The sequence below is a fragment of the Triticum dicoccoides genome, chromosome 5A (genome assembly GCF_002162155.2).
Source record: "Triticum dicoccoides isolate Atlit2015 ecotype Zavitan chromosome 5A, WEW_v2.0, whole genome shotgun sequence".
In the NCBI taxonomy this organism is placed as follows: Eukaryota; Viridiplantae; Streptophyta; class Magnoliopsida; order Poales; family Poaceae; genus Triticum; species Triticum dicoccoides.
In genome coordinates this window covers 529,414,186-529,436,780 of record NC_041388.1, presented here as the reverse complement: position 1 = coordinate 529,436,780, position 22,595 = coordinate 529,414,186, and the positions used below count along the sequence as shown (strand labels likewise).

At 45.0% G+C, this 22,595-nt stretch overlaps 1 protein-coding gene and 1 pseudogene across 1 annotated transcript; one reads left to right on the top strand and one right to left on the bottom strand.

Annotated features, from left to right (window-relative positions):
- Positions 1–12,071: 12,071 nt before the first annotated feature.
- On the bottom strand, positions 12,072–17,640 carry LOC119297736 (annotated as a pseudogene).
- A 1,113-nt stretch (positions 17,641–18,753) lies between these two features.
- Positions 18,754–21,840, top strand: LOC119302544 (RHOMBOID-like protein 2). The gene is made up of 5 exons (XM_037579579.1): positions 18,754–19,194; positions 20,205–20,368; positions 20,828–20,994; positions 21,087–21,334; positions 21,532–21,840. The coding sequence occupies exons 1-5, from the start codon at positions 18,917–18,919 to the stop codon at positions 21,641–21,643; spliced, it is 969 nt and encodes a 322-aa protein (XP_037435476.1). The 5' UTR covers positions 18,754–18,916; the 3' UTR covers positions 21,644–21,840.
- Positions 21,841–22,595: the final 755 nt, after the last annotated feature.

The following is a 22,595-nucleotide window of genomic DNA, read 5'->3' as shown; positions in this document are numbered from 1 at the left end:
AATTCTTTTCACCCACCCGGAGCAATTCAAGAGTATTCTCAGTTTGTTATCCGGAGTTCATCAATTCAGGGTTATTCTTTCACAGCTTTCAGCTATGGTTCTCCAAATCTTACCGGTGCTTCGTTCAAGTGATCTCTAATCAGTTCGTGATCCCTTCGTTCTCATGTATCTAGATTCTCTCAAGCATCTTCGTTCATTTGCAAATTCTTCCCGGTGATTCGTTACTTTTATTTGTTCTTTTTCAATTCTTACGGTGGTTCGTTCAAGAGTTCTCTTCCTTGATTATCATATCAATTCATTCGTTCTTTCAAATCCTAACAGTGGTTCGTTGAAGCCTTTTCTCAAGTTTGATTTATATCTCTCTTAATCCTTTCTAACGGAATAAGTTGTATGCTATCCGTTGCTTGTCATCAATTAAAATTGGTGAAGGATACGCATAATGTAATTCTTATTCTTGTTCCATCCAAGTGATTAATTCCTTATTCCGGAGGTTCATCAAATTCTTGATCTCTTTTGTTCTTCTTTTTTTCCAGAGCTCCAGTTTTTCCGCTTTATCTCATCACGAAGATCCATCTAATCATTGCAAGGTTTCACCTTCAGTTTTCAACTTCTCTTTCTTTTTATTCCTTTCTTTTACAGGAGTTCTTCATGAAGGTTCTACATGATGGTTCATCAAGGACTTATTTCCTTCTCGAAGTTTTCATCAAGATTCTTTTAAGGAGCTTAAGCATTCTTCATTTTGCAATCCGGAGTGCAATTCCTTTCTTCCGCATCATTGGAGGTGGTATTACGTCATTCTTGATAATTTGAGTTCATGCTTCATGATTCACATGTTGTTAAGAATGAGGTATTTTTAAATCCATCAATCCCTTCGTTGGAGTTATCTTGGGTTATATTTCACCTAAAGCTTTCCCTAAGGATTGTTGCTATTTATGGTGCTTATAAATGACCCAAATTCTTCATTTATCCTCCCGGTGAAATAGTTTCTCGTCCCCTTGTCTTATAAATCCAATCAAATCTTTTCCGTGAGTGGCAAGTTGTCACCTCATAATGTTGAGATGTCTTCTATAAGCCCACCTCAAGCTTGTCCTTCCGTTGTTGGTGTTCCAACAACTCCGTTCGACCATTCTCCTAAGGATGCCTTTTAAGCTCAATTGTGGCACAACTTGGCAGTTTCTTCCCCATTCTTTTATTTCAATTGTATATCTTCTATTTCTTCCTTCCGGAGGCGTTGTGATGTTGCTCACTTCAACACATCTTCTTGTTTTGTCAGGATCGTGTTCTTTTCTTGGTTTATCCATTTAATCGGAGTATTATGCCCCTTTTTCTCAAGCTCTCTCATTTTATCAAGTCTTCATCTCTTTTCAACCGAAGTGCTACCCGAATCGGTTCTTTCTTATTCCTCTTTCTTAACGGAGTGCTTTCAACTTTGTTCTTCTCCGTTGTTTTTCTTTCTTTCATTTTGCTCAACCTTTTCAAGGTTCTTTGGTTTCACTTGTTTGTCAAAGAAGCAACTTAGTTTTACCTCTTCTCTTTCTCTTCCGTTTTTTCCCTCCGGTGCCATTCTAGATCTCGGGACGAGATCCTCTCGTAGTGGTGGAGTGTTGTAACGCCCCGAGACCGATGTGCCAGGTGTTCCCTAGATTATTCGTTGTTGTTGCCTTGTCATTCGCTTGCGTGTTGCATCTTGTCATGTCATCATGTGCATTGCATCATCATGTTTTAAAACTTGCATCCGTCCCGGCCTCCTCGTTCCTTCCGTTGTTTGTTCTGAGTCCAGACACACTCGCCCGCGCCCGCGGCATGTCCGAAATAGTATTTTATAAGTGGCCGGAAAGGTTCTCGGAATGGGATGAAAGTTGGCGTGCGGTGTTGTTTTATTGTCAGTAGACCGCCTGTCAAGTTTCATTGCAATCGGAGTTCGTTCGATGCCCCAACGGATAACTATAGCGACATTATAGTCGGTCTTTACGTCGGACGTTTTCGGTCTCCGGAAACAGCTGTCGGGCTGCTTTCTCTTCTATCCTCTCAGCTCATCGCACTCTGCCCAGCCCACCTACAGTCCATCTAGTCCCCCTCTGCCCGAAGCCGCACGATCGCGATCCGAGGGTCCGAAAACGGCCTCAAACCCACCAAACCCTAACCCCTACCCTATTTAAACAGTCCCCTTGCCATTTTTGGGCATCCCTAGCCTTCCACCTACCTCTAGCCCCCTTCCCCATCAATTTCCGCGCCGCTCCAGCCCCTCCTCGCCACTTGGCGCCACCCCACAGGGCCGGCCGCCACCTGCGCCGCCGCTCAGGGCCGCTCCCGCGCCTCCACATCGCCCCTGGTCTCTCCGCGCTGCCATGAAGCCCGCGGGCCCGCCAGGATCCGGATCGGGGCCCTGGAAGCCCATCTTCGCCCGAAGCGCTCTGCTGCTCCTCCCGTAGCGCTCGATCCAATCTGGATTGAGGCAACAGCCTCCGCCCCGAGCGCCACCTCGCTTCTGCGCCGCACCCCGTCAGCGTCGCCGGCGGCCACCGGAGATCCCGTCGCCGTCAAGCTCCACCGGAGGACCTCCTAGGCCGATCCAGCTCCCTCTCCTCTTCTCATTTTTCCTCTTTGCCCTCTCTTCCTCATGAACTTTCTCTATCATCTTCACAGGAGGAGCCCCATCCGCGCCATGAACGCCCTGCGTCGTCGGATCCGAGGTGGATCCATCCTTTTCCCACTGTTCCACGCCCGGATCCACGCCCCAGATCCTCCTCTGCGCCTCCCCGTCGGTGAGCCGCCGTCATCCGCCACCATGACTGTCGTTCCTCCTCCTGGCTCGCGCGGGGGCACGAGGATGACGGGCAGGAGCTGCTCGCTCCGCTCGTAGGCCCGCTGTGGCCCAGAGCTGCCAGGCCCATCACCACCTCTCTCCAGCGGCCTGCTCCAGCACCCCCTGGGCCGCCTCCACCGACCTGGGCTGAGCCCAGCTAGGTGAGCTGCAAGCCACCAAGTGGGCTGTTTCAGATGTAGCCCGTTCTGTTTTTTTTTCCTGCTACTGCGAATTTAGCTATTTTCTAGAGAGTGCCTGTTTTGCAGAAAACACCCTAGTCTTCATGCATTTCATTACTCACAAACTAAGCATCACATGTAAAAACTTTATATATGAAACTTGTCTAAAATTTTGTCTAGTTTAATAATATCCAACTTTCATCTATGTTTAAAATGTTTAAAATGATGTATGATTAAATTTTCTCCTATGCCATGCTAAAATGACTTAATTCATAACTAATGAACCGTAACTCCCAATTTAACAAACTTTATATGTAAATGGGGTGGAAAAATGCCTAGTTTAACATGTTGCACTCATCTAGCATGTTTAACAACTCTAAAATTATGTTTAGGGCAGAACAGCACCAAACCTAATATATGCATATGGGGATTTACCGGAATTGTTGTTCGTTGCTTCCGGCCACATTTAAACTTGCCTAGATAGGTAGTTTTCATTTGCTTCACCCTCTTGCCATGTTTAACAACATTTAATATTGTTGGGTACATAAACAAGATCAAACTAAATACGTCATGTGGTGTTTTGTCAATATGCATCCCGATGCATATTGAGCTCCATTTAACTTGTAGTATTGTTTGTGCATGTTGCCATGCCATCCCTCATTAAATCGGACATGCATCATACTTGGTTGTGCATCATGCCATGTTCATGTCGTGGTTGTTTACTGTGTTGTTTGCTTCTTTCCGGTGTTGCTTCTTCGGGTTGGTTCCGATAATGTCATGTTTGTGAGGAACCGTTCGTCTACGTCCATTCATCTTCTTCATGGGCTCATTCTTCTTCCTTGCGGGATTTCAGGCAAGATGATCATACCCACGAAATCACTTCTATCTTTGCTTGCTAGTTTCTCGCTCTTTTGCTATGCCTATGCTGCGATACCTACCACTTGCTTATCATGCCTCCCATATTGTTGAACCAAGCCTCTAACCCACCTTGTCCTAGCAAACCGTTGTTTGGCTATGTTACCGCGTTGCTCAGCCCCTCTTATAGTGTTGTTAGTTGCAGGTGAAGATTGAAGTTTGTTCCTTGTTGGAACATGGAGATGTTGTTCCTTGTTGGAACATGTTTACTTGTTGGGATATCACAATATATCTTATTTAATTAATGCATCTATATACTTGGTAAAGGGTGGAAGGCTCGGCCTTATGCCTGGTGTTTTGTTCCACTCTTGTCGCCCTAGTTTCCGTCATATCGGTGTTATGTTCCTGGATTTTGCGTTCCTTACGCGGTTGGGTAATAATGGGAACCCCTTGACAGTTCGCCTCGAATAAAACTCTTCCAACAATGCCCAACATTGGTTTTACCATTCGCCACCTAGCCTTTTCTTTCCCTTGGGTTCTGCAGACTCAAGGGTCATCATTATTTTAACCCTCCTGGGCCAGTGCTCCTCTAAGTGTTGGTCCAACCTGTCAGCTGCCGGTGGCCACCAGGGGAAACTCTGGGCTGGCCTACCCGTACCTAGGACAATCTGAGTGTGCCCTGAGAAAGAGATATGTGCAGCTCCTATCGGGATTTGTCGGCACATTCGGGCGGTGTTGCTGATTTAGTTTTACCTTGTCGAAATGTCTTGTAACCAGGATTCCGAGTCTGATCGGGTCTTCCCGCTAGAAGGAATATCCTTCGTTGACCGTGAGAGCTTGTGATAGGCTAAGTTGGGACACCCCTGCAGGGATTTGAACTTTCGAAAGCCGTGCCCGCGATTATGGGCAGATGGGAATTTGTTAACGTCCGGTTGTAGAAAACCTGAAGTTGACCTTAATTAAAAATGCATCAACCGCGTGTGTAACCGTGATGGTCTCTTTCCGGTGGAGTCCAGGAAGTGAACACGGTGTTGGAGTTATGCTTGACGTAGGTTGTTTTAGGATCACTTCTTGATCATACTTTTATGCTAGTCGCTTGCTGCAGCTCCACCTCATACCTTTACCTTACCCATAAGCTTAAATAGTCTTGATCACGAGGGTGCGAGATTGCTGAGTCCCCGTGGCTCATAGATACTTCCAAAACCAGCTTGCAGGTGCCGATGGGTCCGTGCAGATGACGCAACCAAGCTCAAGGAGGAGCTCGATGAAGATCTTGTTCTTTATGTTGTTTCGTTCTAGTTGATCAGTAGTGGGGCCCAGTTGGGGTCGATCAGGGACCTTGTCGCATTTGGGGTCTTCTTTTATTTTGGTTCCGTAGTCGGACCTTGATTGTATTTGGATGTTGTAATGCTTTATTCATGTATTGTGTGAAGTGGCGATTGTAAGCCAACTATGTATCTCTTTCCCTTATGTGTTACATGGGTTGTGTGAAGATTACCTTACTTGCGACATTTCTTTCAATGCGGTTATGCCTCTAGGTCGTGCTTCGACACGTGGGAGATATAGCCGCATCGAGGGTGTTATAAGTTCGGACCACTATTTTTGTTTTAGTCTGTCAATAACAACCTTTTGTAGTTGACATCTCTAGTCATATTGATTTAAATACAGTTGACATTAGTTGTCATTAGTTGGCATCTTGTAGTTCACTAGTTGGCATATTTTCATAGTTGACATCAGTGGTCGTTTTTTTGTGCAGGCAGCAGTTGCTGGAGAAGCTGTCGCATCTTCCGCAGCAGATGCTGAGGTATGTGGGTTTTTTGTGTGTGTTTATGAGCTATTTGAATAGTTCTTTGCAAACCTTTTTTTTACTGTTTTTCTTGTGTTGCAGTATCATTTCTTATTGTTGCACATTCACTAGAACTTTCTGTAGCTGCCAGGTCTCGTTCTTTTTTTATTTTTTTTGAAGGTTGCACACTAGCAGTCTTGCAGTTGTCCTCATGAGCTTTATTAATTGCACAAATACATCATATTAGTTGGCATGATCCATTTTATGAATATATAGCTCATTCTAATACTGATCCAAATGATGATTGCTAGTTTTTTTCATTCTTGTTTTTTCTCTTGTGTAATGCTTTCATTTTCTAATCAATAGGGCAGCGGTGAAGGAGTTGAGGTGGCTCCAGGGGAAGATGTGGAGCGACCATCACAAGCAGGCAGGATAAGGGCATCACCAGTGCGCTTTGCAAATTTCAACGCCTCTCTAACCCCACTACAGAAATCAGAGCTAGTTTTGAGGTTGTTCGGGGGGCTATTGAACTTATCAAACACACTTCCAGCGGACCTCACTAAGTTCCTGGTGCAGTCCTACCAGCCACAGACCTCTGAAATGGTTTTCCCAAGAAGGGGAAGGATCCGTGTCGATGCTGACAGTGTTCAGGGGGTATTTGATCTCCCAAACAGGGGTCAAAAAGTCAGATACTTAGTTGACAAGGATGCCACTAGGAGATTCAAACAGGCTTTCAACATAACTGGAAATTCTCATCCCCAGATCACTACATGGCTCAAGATGATTCAGGATATGGCTAGAAGAACGGATGACACATTCTTTATGGCCTGGCTTGCAGTTGCCTTCAGCACTTTTCTAGCACCAACCACGGCCTTGAAGCTCAGCCCAAAGTGTTATGGACTTGTGCTAGATCATCAAATGGTAAAGAATACAAACATCTGCCTCTTTGTAGCAGAACACATTAACGAAGCTTTCCGGAACATGGACCAGGAGAAGCAAACTGTCTGCTACTGCTTGTATCACTTGATGGTTAGTGCAAACGACCATTTTTTCCATCTGTTCCTGTTCTTTCTGTGCAGTTATAGTTTGCTGAAATTCTCATAACAATAACTGAACTTGGCTTTTTCTTTTGTTTGGGTCTGGTGCAGATACTATACCTTGATGCGCTCGTACATGACATCCCAGTAAGCAACTGCGCGATACGATCGAATGCATGTGATAGTACTCTAATTGCCAAGGTGATCAAGAAGGATACTATCTCTCCTGGTGTGTTCGGCAAATTAGAAGTGAGTTCTTTTTTATTTTTTTCCAACAGTGTCTTCCTTCTATGTTCTTTTGATGTCTGGTCACTCTTTTTGGAAATTGCACAGAAAACTGTCATCAGTTGGCACAACAATGCATGTAGTTGCACAGATTGTAGCTTTAAGTTTGGCAATTTGCACACATGTTCATTTTAAATTGGCACACCATCTTTTTTAAGTTGCACAGTTTTACTAATCTTGTTGCACAGATGTGTTGCATCAGTTGGTAGAAACTTTTTTTAGGTGCCATGTGTGTTGCACAATTTTTGTGTCTTTGTTCAGTTCATATATGTATAGTTGAATTTGTCTACCTCAGTATCTTGTTGTAGTTGCACAGGTTGTAATGTGTGGTTTCGTTCAACACACAAATCTATTTTGATAACCTTGTTATTTTCTGTTTCTCTTTTTTTTCACATCAGCTTAAAGAGGAGTATAGAGGCACGGAGCAGACACCACTGTTTGGTGGAATTTTACAAGCTGAATCATTCGTGGCATCCAAGTTACCAATAACATACAATCCGCAGGTTAGTGATTTGCATACAGAAACTTGTATCACTTACCAATATTTTTCTATTGGCTGGGATGTATGTTCAATTGGACATGTATAACTTTTGTAGTTGCGAGAATACAGAATTTAGTTGGCTGTGATGTATGTTCAGTTGCACATATAAGCTTTTGTAGTTGCACATGTTTTTTGGACAGTTAAAGTGTTCATTTACAACCATTGTCATCAACTTTTGGCAGAATGCATGTTTTTTAGTTTGTGCCATAGTGCATGTGTAGTTGGCTAGAATCATGTTTTTAGTTGGCTAGAAAGTGTGTATTAGTCGTTTTTGCTTATCACATCATGGTCAGTTACAGACATTTTTACTTTTTATTATTTTTTCTAACTGAATCAGTACTGAATCTTTTTTGTGTTGATGCAGAAAAGGGAAAAGATTGCGAAAGTGGTCAATGAGCTGTGCAAGGCTGTAACTGAACAGGTTGGCACCTTCATTGAAGCAGTTGCCAAGATCGATGACGAGGAATCATATATTGATCCTTACGTACAGTAGCCATCAATGCAAACTGGGGCGTCACGCCGTGCTCCAAAAAGAAAGAGACGGGGGTCAACTATACAAGAAGAAGAAGAGTTTGTTGAGGATGAGTCAGAAGAAGATGAGGAAATGGAAGCAGCGATAGATGCTGACGACGACGAGGACACAGATGCAGATGAATCATAGGAGGAGGACAAGGATGAGGATGACAATGAAGAAGATGCAGAGGAGGAGGAGGAGGAGGAACAGGAAGAGGAAGAGGAGGAGGAGGAGGACAAACAAGAAGAGGACAAAGGAGAGAAGGAGGACAAGGAAGAAGATAGTGATGCAAAGGAGGAGGAAGAAGATAGTGATGCAAAGGAGGAGGGCAGGGACAAAGGGGCAGCAGTTGATGGCAGTGAGAGGGGAGAAGACAAAGGCGCAGCAGCTGATGGAAGTGAGAGGGAAGAAGACGATGATGAAGAAGACGAGGATGGTTATGGTGATGATAAAGGGGGATCCAATGGAGGCAGCGACAGCAGCGATGACGATGATGATGACAACGCCCCTGGTTCTGGTGGTATAGGTGGCAACACATCCAGGAGTACTAGCACTTCTGCCACCCCTGCGAGCAGCAGCAATTCATTGAGTAGCAGGAGCACACTACAGATGTTGATTGACAAAACTTGCTGGAAAGACAAGGATTTGCCGAAGTCAAAGAAAAATAATGAAGCAGAGTCTCAGGACAGCATTAATATGTTCAAGCTCTGCAACTTGAAGCCAGCTTTGCCAACCACCTTTCTCGTGCCAGATTTCAGCGATAAAGATATGTGTGAAAAGATCAACTTTGCCATTGACAAGAGCCTGTTCTTATCAAGTGATCATGAAAAGAATCAAATTGACATGGAGAAAGCAGGAAAGGATCTTGACTGGGTTCATTCAAAGGAAAAATATAAGGAATATTTAAAGCAGCTCCCAGACCTAAGCTCCAGCAAGAGCAAGGCAACATCCATGGCAAACCCTCACGTAGTCCAGAAGCGTAAAGCAGTTTCAATGAAGAAGAATCTGCAGTTGCCTCAAACCAAGGAGAAGATGGTGAGTGCAGATACTGAAGTAAATATGGTCAAGGAAGCTGTGCTTCAAACTGATATGCCAACTGTAGTGAGCAGAGAGCCAACCAATGTCACAGAAGTTCAACAGATCAAAGGGAAGACTCCCCTTTCAGCAGTTCCACCAAAACCACCTAAGGAGAAGATTGTCAAGTTTTCCAGGGGCACAAAGGGGGAACATGCCACAAAAGGTTTGGGGTTCAGAGACGAGAGAGAACTGCGAGCCGCAGCCATTGATGCAGGGGTGCCAAGTTCTGCTAGGTTGCTGCCAACTCGGACTGGAAAGATGCCAACTACAGATACCAGTGTACCAACTGATGTGTCAATTAGCAGCATGGTCACAGTCAAAACCACCATAGCTGGTCAGGAAGGCACCACTGCAACTGCAAGCCCCAAGGTGCCTACTCATAGAGATGCTTCAATGTCAAACACAAAAGGAGGTGATCCAACTATCAAAGTGTTGTCCCCAAGAGCTGACTTTCAGCAACCATTAACACAAGAGGAGGTGTTTAACATTATAAGTAGGTGCAAGCCTCCAAGGCCGCCAACTACAACACTATTGCGAACCAAGTCAGTGAACGATGCACCCGTGTTTGTGTTGCAAGGAGATGCCCTGGTCCTTGAACCCTTACGAAGATCAAAGTCTTATCATGGTGACGGGTTCTGCGATGCACCATCTTTTGACCTCGGCATAGATGGTGATGCTCCAGCACCTGCTCTGGCAACAGAAACAGCGGAAGCCGGTATGATTTGCATTGATGAGTGTGAGTTGGACCTAGTAGCTGTGAATGAAGGATGTGATGCTGCTGATGCTGGCAAGGCAATAGCTCAAGAGCTAGATGTTGGTTCGCCAGCGAATTGCCACACCCCGATATGCGTAGAACCAGAAGCTGGCATGAGCAGTTCTTCGGGACCACCTATTGCACGAAGACAGAGGAGGGTAATAAGGCCCGCAACATCTCAAAGGTCTCCATTCATCGACTACAACAAGAAGAAGACTTTCAGCACCAATGAGGCAGTGAACAAGCTTTACGCTGCCCTCTTGTATTGGGTCAGGCATCACAAAGGAGCAGATGATGGAGCTACCAGGTAAACTAACTCCCCACAGCCTACATACATATCTTTTTCAGTTGCATAGGAACAGCCACTTAGTTGCACAGAAAGCATAGCATGTTGCACAGAACATGGCTTTTAGTTGCACACTGTTATGTTTTCAATTTCATGCATATTTTTTTTGCTGCTGTGACCCTTCGAGCTAACTTGTCTTTTTATTGCTTTCAGAAAATAATCAGCCCTGAGATAATCAGGTATGGTGCTTTCTACATTTCTTTAAAGGAGTTAGTTGATTCGATGAAGCCGGTTCAATGGTTGTCAAAAATTGTTATTGAGACTGGAATCTTACACATCATGGATAACTTACCAGAAGGGTCAAAGAAGGTTGTTATGCCACTGAGGTTTTCTGTAAGTTTTTCCAAAACCTTCTTTTTACCCTCATCTTTGTTCTGTAGCACTTTTTTCGTTGACCATTTGAGGGAGGCCTTTCACCTACTAAGGAGTTTTGAGCCATGTTTTATAATCTCTGCAGATAAATTTACAGCAAGAGATCCACAATGTGAATGAGATAAACAAGAAGTTTGATTACAAGAACCGTCTCGACAAGAAAGACTTGGTGAGTGTTGTGCCCACATGATCAATCTTTTTTTAGTTGGCACCCACAGCATGTCCAGTTGCACATGACACATCTGTTAGTTGGTAGATACTTGTTGCAACCTGTTTTTAACTTGACCATGTCTTTTACTGTTTTTCTTAGCTACAGCCTGTATTTGTGTCTGAAATCGTTCACGCTTGTAGGTCATGCTGCCAGTGCTCGAGTGCGCTGATGTAACCGATAAGGACGGAGGGAGGCATTATTGGGTCTTCAGTGTCAACTTGAGGGACGGACGCTTCGAAGTTCTTGATTCAAGCAGGACACTGGACAACATTGAGCTGATGAACACCGCCTCTACCATCGCGGGGGCAGTACGCCAGCTATGGAGGAAGCATTACCCAAAGTTCAGCATCGAGCACTTCCAGATTATTGACATTGACGTACCGAAGCAGCTCGGCAAGTAAGACAATAAGCATTTCATTCCTTCTCAATCATATACCATCATTTTGTAGTTTTTAAAATTTTCTACATGTGCAATCTTTAGTATTTTTAAGACACAGTACTAGTCTTCAATCTATTTTATCATTTTTATGAGTTTCTAATGGATTATCTAGCCAGTTGCAGAGTGGCGCATAAGTAGTTGCACACTGGCACGTAAGCAGTTGCACTGTGGCACTTAATGAGTTGCAGTAGAACACAAGCAGTTGCACAGTAGGACATAAGCAGTTGCACAGTAGAACAGAAGCAGTTGCACAGTAGGACATAAGCAGTTGCATAGAGTGCATTACCTTTATTTGGTTTTAATTTTATGTGACAATTTTTTTTGCCCATTTTGCAGTAATGAGTGTGGGTTGTTCGCACTGCTTAACGCCACCGAGTGGAATGGTAGCCAACTGCCCAACTACGACCCCAAGGAAGTACTCAACATCAGGAAGAAGCTGGCATATGATTGGGTCACCAGTGTGCACAACACCGCCCCATGGAGGAAGTTGCTGAGATACGACAAGGAGTAGGTCAGTACTATTTTTTCTTTTTTCTGCTCCATGGAGGAAGTTGATGGTTTGTACAATTTTTTAAGCAGATTTTGTAGTTGCACACTACTAGTAATTGCGTTTGCAACTCAATATCATCACTTTTGTTGATACATTAGGAGCACTGGATATACAATTGTTCAACAACTAAATATTTAACCAGTTGCCAACAAAGGCACAAATAGCAACTTTTTTTTACACAGTGCATGAACTAATTCAAGCAACATAAATTAGATAAAGAGGAATCATAGATGCTGAATGTGTCCACTTGGTGCCAACATTGCTAAAAAACATCATTATTTTCCTTTTTTGTTCCAAAGTTACAAATGAGGAAACAGAATCACAGGAGCCTGAGTGGACACAGACCAGCAGTGTGCTCTATAGATTGGCACTGACTGCATTTGTTTTTCTTCTTTGGGTGTAGCTCCAGCGCCGATTTGTACCGTCGACTCTTTGCCCTATCCTTTGTAGTAGACCTTGGAGGATCCCTGGGCACAAAATCATCAGAAGCTTGTGCAAGGGATGCAGCCTCCAACGGGGCAGTAGGACCGTCACGATCACCTGTGTAATAATCATATAAAAAGTTTAGTATTTTTGTTATTGTGCAACCAGCACTGATGTTCTGTGCAACCACACAGTACATTTTGTGCAACTAACTGGTTGCTGTGTGCAAGTTAAGTTGAAAAAAACACCTGCAGTAGCACGGCCTGTCATGGTACTTGGATTGTAGTCGCCTATGGGCAGAACATGAAAAACAAGTTAGATTTTTAGCTTGATCCTCAAACTAACACAGCGCATGCAACTAGGCAGCATGTTCTGTTCAATTGGGCACTATGATATGTGCAACTAAAGTCACTCACCCTAGTTTTTGTTTTGGAGTCGGTGAAGGTACTAACCTGGGTGATGAGCCCCCTGAGTCCTGCCTGTAGGTCCATTGGGAGTAGCACAAAGGTCACTGCTAGTTGGGCCTGGCGGAGGAGGAGGTCTTTGAGGGTTGGCATCACCTATAGGCAGAATAGGACAAACAAGTCAGTTGTGTTTATCTTTTGATGCTCGAACTAACACATCGTGCGCAACTAGGTAGCCTGTTCGGTGCAACTGAACACCATGATGTGTGCAACTGGAGTTATAGACCTAGTTTAATGGGGAGTTGGGGGCAGGTAATTACCTGGACGATGAGCCCCCTGAGTGCTGCCTGTAGGGCCATTGGGAGGAGCACGCGGGGGAGGAGGTGGCGGAGGATGCCGTGTATAGTCAGGAGGGGGAGGAGGTCCTTGAGGGTTGACATCACCTATATCCAGAACTGGAAAAATAAGTTAGGTGTGTTATCTTGATGCTTGAACTAACACAGCGTGCGCAACTAGGCAGTATGTTCTGTTCAAGTGGCTACCATGGTGTGTGCAACTAGGCACAATGATGTGTGCAACTGAAGTTACACACCTAGTTAGATCAAGAGTTGGGGCAGGTAATTACCTGGATGATGAGCCCCCTGATTGCTGCCTGGAGGTGGAGGAGGTCCTCGAGGGTTGCCATCATATGATGGCCCCATTGCAGCAGTCAGTTTTTTCTTTTTCTTGGATTTGTTCAGGTGGCCGATCTCGGTACGTGCTGCACGCATATGCTTGTATACAATTGCTTGTGCTGGATTAGAACCACTCGCAAACTTTGCTAGTTTCCGAAAATCGTATATCATGTTCCTCTCCCTTATCTGCTTCTTTGATTGAGGAGGCATTTCATCCGGTTGCTCATAACCAGTCCCTGGCGCACTAGGTATAGCAGTAGGTGTCCACCGTCTTAGCAGGTACCTTTCCGGTATGACATCAACTCCAACATGGGTGAACACCTTGAGGATGTGGCAATAGAGGATGCCGTCCTTGTCCATTTTACAGCACTCACACAAATAGGAACCCTCCTCCACCCTTGCCTGCACAAAGTAGTTTCGAGAACCATATTTTGCAACAAATTCCTGGTTCGGTCTGAGCTCAAATACATCAGCACCAACTTGGAATGCATTATAACATCCAATCAGCTCAAACTCTTCTCTAAACTTGCGGTAAAGGTCCCTAGTATAGGTTTTGTAAGCTTGCTTCTCTATTGGGAAGTTGGACCACAACTCAATCTCAAGGTGTTCTGTTCTGTAATCATTGCAGCCTTCCTTGGCAAGGATGTGGTTTTGTATTTTTTCATATTGCTTAACGAAGTTCAGCATTGAGTTGTGTGGGTTCACATATCTTTTCAGGACGGTGTTGAACCCCTCACTACGCTGTGTAGACTGGAGGAAGGGGAAGAAGCTGTGTTTGAAGTAGCACGACACCCAAGTTGACCTGTATTCATACAACTTTTTAAAGTGCGTGTGTGTCATAGCCTCATACTTCATCATTAACCCAGCCCAATTCTACTCAAACTCGTCTATAGTGAAGCTGAAGTCAACACACTTGTTGAAATCATCAGAGAATCCTGGATTCCGGCACAGCAGCCAACCAACCTTTTCCTGAGCCTTTCTCATGATGTGCCATCGACAACAGCGGTGCACGGTGGTTGGAAAGATGCTCTGTATTGACTGCCTCATTGCACCATCCTGATCGGTGATGAAGTTGTCAGGAGGTTTGTCATCCATAGCCTCTAGAAATGCTCCAAAGACCCAATCAAAGCTCGATGCCAACTCCTGCCTCACAAATGCGCAACCCAGCATGAAAGATTGGCCATGTCGGTTTATTCCTATGAAGGGCGCGAACAGCATATTGTACATGTTGGTCATGTAGGCGGTGTCAAACGATATGCAATCGTGGTACGCCTCCGCATAAGCTTTTCGAGCTAAGCCATCCACCCAAAATATGTTGACAACTCTGTCCTCTTTATCATATTTCACCTTATAGAAGAAGTCTGGATCGGTTTTTTGTATATCCTTGAAGTGCGCAATTGTCTCAATCAGATCACCCTTCTTTGTGTCATCTCTACGGAAACGTGTACAAAGATTTGTTATTGCCTTTGGTCCGAACGGCACCATCATCTCAGATCCATAGAACTCTGCCATTACATGCATCATTCGTCCTGCATAATACAAAAACAAACAGTATACTCTTTTTTTAGTTGCACAAATACGCACATCCAGGTGCATAGTAATAGGACACGTGTTGGCACAGAAGACAATCGCAGGAAATGGACATCTAGCTGCACCTTTTTAAAAACACTTTGCAGTTTTTGCATACAGGACATTGTGTAGTTTTACAGTAAAGACAATCTAGTTGCACAAAAAGCACCAAAAGTGATATACAAAAAGCATGGGAAGTTGGACACCAGTTGCACAATTAAGCCATTTCAGTTGCACAGTAGTACCATAACAGTTGCACACTGGACTGCCTAGAGGGAAACTTAATTCTTCAAGGGATATAGAAAAACACCACACCTGTAGTCAAGTTGCAGTTATACAAGATGCGCAGAAACTCCTTTTCATCAGGTGATATGCCTTGGTGGGATCTCAAGTATTTGGACAATGAAGGTTTGTTCACGAGCGGATGATTATGGTCACGAACAAAGTGCGTCACCTCCCATCGCCCATCTATGAGCTTCACCAATATTTTCGCCTTGCATTCAATCTGCTTTATTGTCTCACGTTTGCGCTTCTTCTTCTTCTTCTTCTTCTTCTTCTTACTAGTACCAGCCTCCTCTTCTTCCATCTCCTCATCACTGTTAACAGATTTTGGATCTGGAATAGGGTCCAGGACAGGAGGAGCCTCAGCTCCTCCATCATCAGCTTTGGGCTTCTTGAACTTGTTGCAGCAAAATTGTTGTTTTATCAATTCATTGGTGCAGGGTATCCGTCTAGAGGTGTTCATCTTGATAGAGAAATCCATCCGTAGTGCGTAGCTGTTGTAGTGATCCTTAGCAATTTGAAGGCTGTCAAATCTCATGCCAACATAGGGTTCCATAGGTTGAGAACCAGCCTCATCCTCTCCTTCTTCTACTTGCACAGCTCCGTCAACAGCGCCAGCTCCTAGCTCAGTCCTGGTTGGACCAGAAACATTTGCCTCGGTTCCTGTGTCATCAAGAGTATGGCTCTCTGACTGCAAAGACACCACTACAGGGGCACCACGGGCTGATGACTGGCCTGCCACATTGTCTTGGCTCGTAGGGTTACCATCACAACTTGCCTGCGTGTAGTAAACAGATCGACCATTTTCTGTCCAATTTCCTTGTTGTATGCTGGGTTGCTGCTGATCCATATCATGAGGAAGCTCATTGAGGTCTGGATGCAACTCATTGAGATCAAGCATTTTTTTCCTTGTTTTTGGATGCTGCCACACACTCCCTGCACATATAAAAAAGAAGAAATTGATGTCATCAGTTGGTAACCACAGAAAAAGAGTGTTTCAAACAACCTAAAAACTTAGTAAATAGGCAGTTGCACACCATTTTGTGACAATCTTAGTTCCAAAAGCAACATGACCGTAGCATAATCTTTATTATAACAGTTATGAAAATTTTTGTTTGCACAGATTTGTTATGTTAGTTGCATAGTTTGCAGTAAATAACTGGCAAAAGCATGACTTCTTTTTGCTACAGAGTTTTCTGACTTTTTCCCTTTTTGTTTTGTTGCAATGATCTGTAGGTTTCCGTTTCGCAAGGAGCTCTTTCCAGATTTTTCTGCACATAATTGGATGCTACATTTGAGAAGGAAAATCCAGGTAAAAGAAGAAAGAAGAATTGGAGGACAGATTATAGTTATATGTTTTTCATCATTGTTTATGTTTCTAGTTCTGGTATATTTGAATATATTAATATGGTTTGCAATAGGTGTGGGACCAGAATATATGCGTGGAACAAGATTATATGTGTGAATATGTTAATATGGTTTGTGGCTTCATTAGCCATGGACAAAAGTTCTTGTGTTTTTCCTGTTGCACTACAGATTTCTGGTTTTCGCTAGAATAGACGTCTCAATTGCTAGGATGCATCTTTCCACTTGGCCAGCATACATATTCAGTTGGACATTTAATGTTTTTAGTTGGCTAGAATAGATGTCTCAGCTGGCCAGGTTGCATTTATTTCAGTTTTTGGCCAACATGCATGTTCAGTTGGACAGTTAATGCATTCGGTTGGCTAGAATAGATGTCTCAGTTGGCCAGGATACATTTTCTCAGTTTTTTGGCCAACATGCATGTTTAGTTGACCAGAAAACATGTTTTTTATTTGCACATATACTATAGTTTTTCCAAAGTGTTCACTCACAAACATGTATTGCCAAATATACATGTTTACTTGACCAGGATACATATTTAGTTGGCCAGGATACATGTTTTTTAGTTGGCCAGAAAGCACGTGGGGTACAATGCATGTTTTAGTTTTGGCTAGCATGCATGGCGAGTTGCCAGAATATAGGTTCAGTTGGCTGGGATGCATGTTCAGTTGCACATTTATGAATTTTTCGTTGCACATATCTCTTGGGCAGTGAATTTTTTGTTCATTTTGCAAATAATAACTACAAGTTGGTAGAATGCATGTTTAGTTTTTGGCTACAATGCTTTGTTGAGTTGGCTTTAATCATGTTTTAATTGGCCAGAGAACTTGTTTTTAGTTGGCTTGTTTAACACATCCATGTGGTAGAAACTTGTTTGGCATGCATCAAGTAGTTTCTGGCATGTTTAACACATCCAGCAGTAACATCAAGTAGGCTGGTGTGATGTGTTAGATTCACCTCTTTTTTGAAGCAGATTCTCCATGGATCCATGGAGAATGGGGTTTACATATGCCTATGCAGTAGAAGAAAGGGGGAAGTGAAGATGTGCAGAGGGGGCTTACCTGCTTGATCTTATTGCCTGGTATGGCTCTGACCACCCTGCCCTTTAGATCTTGAAGCAGCTCCTTCTACTTTGGGGCTCCCATGACGGCTGTGTAGGAGGAGGAAGAAGGGTTGGGGGCGATTTCTGTTGGATCTGCTTCTGGTGTGGAGAAGAAGAAGAAGACAGCGTGGGAGGGGCTGAGGCGTGGGGGCAAGTGGGGGCGTGGGTGCGAGCTGGGGACAGCTGGCTACGTGGGGCGTTTTCTGTTTGGTGGCCGCTCGTTCGGTTTGTTTGGTGGTCGGTCGATCGGTCGGTTTGATGGCCCTTCCTTTTCTGTTTCATGTGGACATGGGGTTTCTTTTTTCAGCCGACCGCTCGGTTGCACTAGTGGGCAGCCGGTCGCCCACTAGACACGTCCTATAAAGTTTGGTCAAAATCAAGCTTTGTAGAGTTTGATTAATTTTATATTAAAAATATAAACATTTACAATATGAAATCAACATTATCAGATGCAGCGTGAAACGTATGTTCATACTATATAGTTTTAGTATTGTAGATGTTTATATATTTTTATATAAATTTGGTCAAACCTTGTGCAGTTTGACTTTTATCAAATATACGCGGAGTAAAAAGAAACGGAGAGAGTACACGCGCATGAAATGAATGCATGCAACGTAGCAGCAGCAGTACTACAACTACAAGAAGGAAGGAGCCTCCAGAAAAGTTTCATTTACGGCGCGGTCCGGCGGCAAGCACCGGCCCCTGAAACTTGCGCCGTAGCAGACCAAGACCGGAACCGGAGCGACCCGTCGAGAAGCTGGCACTCCACGTCGGCGCCCGGTGACGTGACCACCGGCGCGGCGCGTCCCACACGTACGCGCGGCACCTGGCCCAACGGCAGCCCGCCACCCCAGCTCCACCCCGCGTCCACCTCCACGTCCACGCGCTTGGCGCCGCTGCCTGATCCTCTCACCTCTCACGTCTCCCGCGCTCCCTTCTTCCTCACGCGGATCGGTTACAACCACTAGTACTACTTCACCACGCGAACCGAAACACCACTCACCCGGGGACGGACGGACGGACAGCAACGCCTCACCGCGCGGTGGCCCCCCTCGCCCACGGGGGCCCGCGCGCCAGCGTGCCACAGGCCCCCCCGCAGCCGCAGCCCCACCCACCCACCGTCGCTGTCTGTCCGCCTCCCCCGGCCCCGCGCATCATTTCCTTCCCTGTCCCCGTCCCCTCGCTTCCAAGCTACTACCCCGAGCGCGCGAGAGCGAGAGCGAGCCAGCCAGCGCCACTTGACTCCAGCTCCTTCCTTCCCTCCCCATCCTTCCGTCCTCGGCTTGCACATCACATCGCGTCACCGGAGCCAGCTACGAGCGCGTGAGACCAGCAGCGGGACAGCATGGAGGGGGGCGGCGAGGGGAAGGGCCGGGCGGCGCCGGCGACGGCGGCGGGGGGAGGGTTCGGAGGGTACGAGTCGGCCGGGGACCGCAAGTGGTGGCCCTGGCTCGTGCCCACCGTCATCGTCGCCTGCGTCGCCGTCTTCGTCGTCGAGATGTGGGTCAACGACTGCCCCAGGCACGGCAGCGCGCTCGGCGGCGGCTGCGTCGCGGGATTCCTCCGGCGATTCTCCTTCCAGCCGCTCCGCGAGAACCCGCTCCTCGGGCCCTCCTCCACCACGTACGTCTCCGCTTCCCCTCTCTCTCCCTTCTCCCTTCTGTGTGGTCCAATTGCGCTCGGGGACTGGGTTGGGCGGTGTTCTGCTTTCTGGGTGTGCTCGAGGTGAAATTGGGCGGACGGATTTGGGGGATTCGTCTTGAGATTGGGTTGTTTTATCCGCGTTCCTAGTTGATTCGTTGGCAGAACATGGATTTTGCTTTGCTGGTTCTTGGCAAGTTAAGCTCGCATCATGAAGCTGTCAATTCTGTTGCTCTGAACTCTGGAGCAAGTGTTACTGGTCAGAGGAAATCTCTCAACTCTCCTCCTTTTGCTGTGAGGAAATCAGAAATGTTCTCTGAAGTTTCGCTTCTGAATTCAGATGCCTTTTCCTCTTCTGGAAGTTCGGGAGACAGGGGATTCTTCTGTCATGTGGTGGCGACAGTTCAGATCTCCCTCCCTCTCTCCAGTGGCTTGAAATGATCTGAACGTGCACAATTCGACATGATTCCATTGTTCAATGCACTCCACTGTTTAGTTTACCCTCCACTTCGTCCAAACAGTAGCTTCCACCAGTACGCAACGAAGACAGCTGAAGCTTTCTCTTCTTTGTTATTTGTGCCAAAAATAGCTTTCTGAGACAGTCAGCGACGATATTTTCTACTACCTTTTGCCGGTAATTAGGTGTCCACTTTGTGCTGCAGGCGTAGGATTCTGTGTTATTGTAGTCTAGTACACGGGTTTATGGAAACTGTTTTGACTTTTGCTAAGTGATGTAGAACTAATGCTATAAAACAACCCAAGCTGTTTCTAGACCATGTAGTTTTCTCGTTGACAGTAGTGGCATGCCCGCTTATTTTAATTGCAACTTGCTATGTGGTATGTGTCTCATGAGATTGCAGCTCAGTTGCCAACCGTTGACCAGAAAAGTTCGTTGTTTGGTTTGATTTGTGTAGTTATATTTATCTCTCTAAGATACTACTGTAGGATACATACAAGATGATAAAGTTAACGGGTTAAGCTCTATCTTGTAGTTTGGGGAAAATGGGAGCTCTGGACTGGAACAAGGTTGTCCATCAGCACCAGGGGTGGCGTCTCATTAGCTGCATCTGGCTCCATGCTGGCCTGATCCATTTGGTTGTGAACATGCTAAGTCTGCTGTTTATTGGGATTCGTCTTGAGCAGCAATTTGGGTTTGGTAAGCTTCTCACAATGCTGAATCAGTGTTACTAGCATCATTTGGGAGATATTCTGTTAGTGTTTCTACACGTCAACAAAACTCGTCTGAGTGTCCGTCTGCTGCAACTTATAGCATTTTAGTTACACTGGAACTGGTTTCTATTTTGCAACTTGAGCTAGTTTAATTGCTGAGGTGTTGACAGTATGCTTAAATCTTACTTTATTTATGTCACTCCCTGATCCATATCAATTGCCGCTAGTTTAGTACTCTCTCTGTAAAGAAATATAAGAGCATTTAGATCACTATTTTATTGATCTAAACACTCTTATATTTGTTTACGGAGGGAGTACAACATTGTACTAAACCAGCGTCAATTAATATGGATCAGAGGGACTACTAATATCAATGTAGATAGAATATTTTTGATTATCAGCATGTTTATATATTGCACATGACACTAGTTCTTTTGCTTGCAAGTTCGCATTGGCGCTATCTACCTACTGTCTGGTTTCGGTGGCAGCGTGATGTCTGCACTCTTCCTACGAAATAACTACATCTCTGTTGGTGCATCTGGAGCTTTATTTGGGCTGCTTGGATCTATGCTTTCTGAGCTACTTATGAACTGGACTATTTACTCCAACAAGGTCCGAGATAGATAGAAAACACATACATTTTCCTCTATATATCCAGTTGCCTAAAACATTGTTTTGCTTATCAAGTTCATATGCTATTTCAGGTTGCAGCCATAATAACCCTTCTGTTTATAATCGCGATCAACGTGGCAATCGGGATACTACCGCATGCTGATAACTTTGCTCACATTGGTGGATTCCTGACCGGGTTCCTTTTGGGGTTCGTTCTGCTGGCAAGGCCACAATTCGGTTGGTTGGAACGCAGCGAGCTGCCCCATACCAATCAGCCCCCCAAGTACAAACCATACCAATATGTCCTGTGGGTTGTGGCACTCGTCTTGCTGCTTGTCGGGTAAGTCTGACAAATCACATCTCATAAAAAAAATAGTCTGACAAATCGCACGACAGTTAGTTTTGAATATTCGATGCCGCTGTGATTATCGTTGTTTGTACATGTACACTGAAAATCATCGAGACCGACTTATATGATCCAGAGTCAAGCTAACGGCTGATATGAAATGAATCTTATACCGAGAACTCGTGATGCAGGTTCACGCTTTCGTTGGTGATGCTCTTCAAGGGCAAGAACGGGAATGACGGCTGCCACTGGTGCCACTACCTGAACTGTGTGCCGACGTCGAGGTGGAAGTGCGATACCTAGGCGGTTCCTTCTTTCGGTTTTCGACGAAAACCCGTAGTGTTGTGAGGACCATTTTCATGCTTGTATGTTTGTAGATAGGAACTTGTTCTTTAGTGAACTCTGTAAATTTGTTTGGCAGGCTCTGTAAGTTTGTAACTCGAGCACTCTCCAGTGATTTCATGCGTGTTTTTGTGTAAGAGGCCGTATCGTTTTGATCCCTGCTCTTGGGTTGGTGAAGCAGTCGATTCGTGTGGCGCTTGACGTGCTAAGTAATATATAATAAGCTACTCCGTTGAAATGGTAACATCGTCCTATCCGAGTGGTAGAGCGCGTGGCTTTTAACCACGTGGCCGTGGGTTCGATCCCCACGGACGGCGTGTGTTTTTTCTTCCTTCTTGCTTTTTAACCACGTTGTTGAGCAAACCAGGGAGAAGATTCATAGATTAGCACGTCCATAGATTATATTATGGGAAACGTTGTTAATCAGCCGGCTGATTATAGCTTGCGCATCCGCCGGACGCTGCACCGTTCGATCGCTTCATCGTGATTTCACGCCACGCTGGAAGTGTTCACACGGAGCGTGCAGGTGCGTGGGCTTCTATGGGTTCATTGTTTGATTTTTTCCATATACCGTGCGGTGTGACTCTGACTTAGAGCCTTTCATATTTGCCATCTTGCTGGGATGTCACGCTTCTCACGGGATGGAACTGACTTCCCACAATCTCTCCTTTCTGCAACAAGATCCCTGTTGCAAAAAAAAGCATCAAGACCTCTGTTACGAAAATAATTAACTGCAGCAAGACCTTTGTTGTACAAAAGACTGTAACATGACCTCCATTGCAAAAACAAAAATTGCAACATAAACTCCGTTGCAATTTTTTTAACAATGCCTCTGTTACAAAAAATATCTACAACTTTACCTATATTTTGCAAAATTTTCCGCAACATGACCCGTGTTGCGGAAAATTACCGC

Excerpts from the sequence above, each read along its gene's own strand:
- LOC119302544 (XM_037579579.1), top strand. The coding sequence starts at position 18,917 with ATGGAGGGGGGCGGCGAGGGGAAGGGCCGGGCGGCGCCGGCGACGGCG. Across the intron at positions 20,369-20,827 it reads TGAGCAGCAATTTGGGTTTG|TTCGCATTGGCGCTATCTAC; the intron begins GTAAGCTTCTCA and ends TTTGCTTGCAAG. Across the intron at positions 20,995-21,086 it reads GGACTATTTACTCCAACAAG|GTTGCAGCCATAATAACCCT; the intron begins GTCCGAGATAGA and ends ATGCTATTTCAG.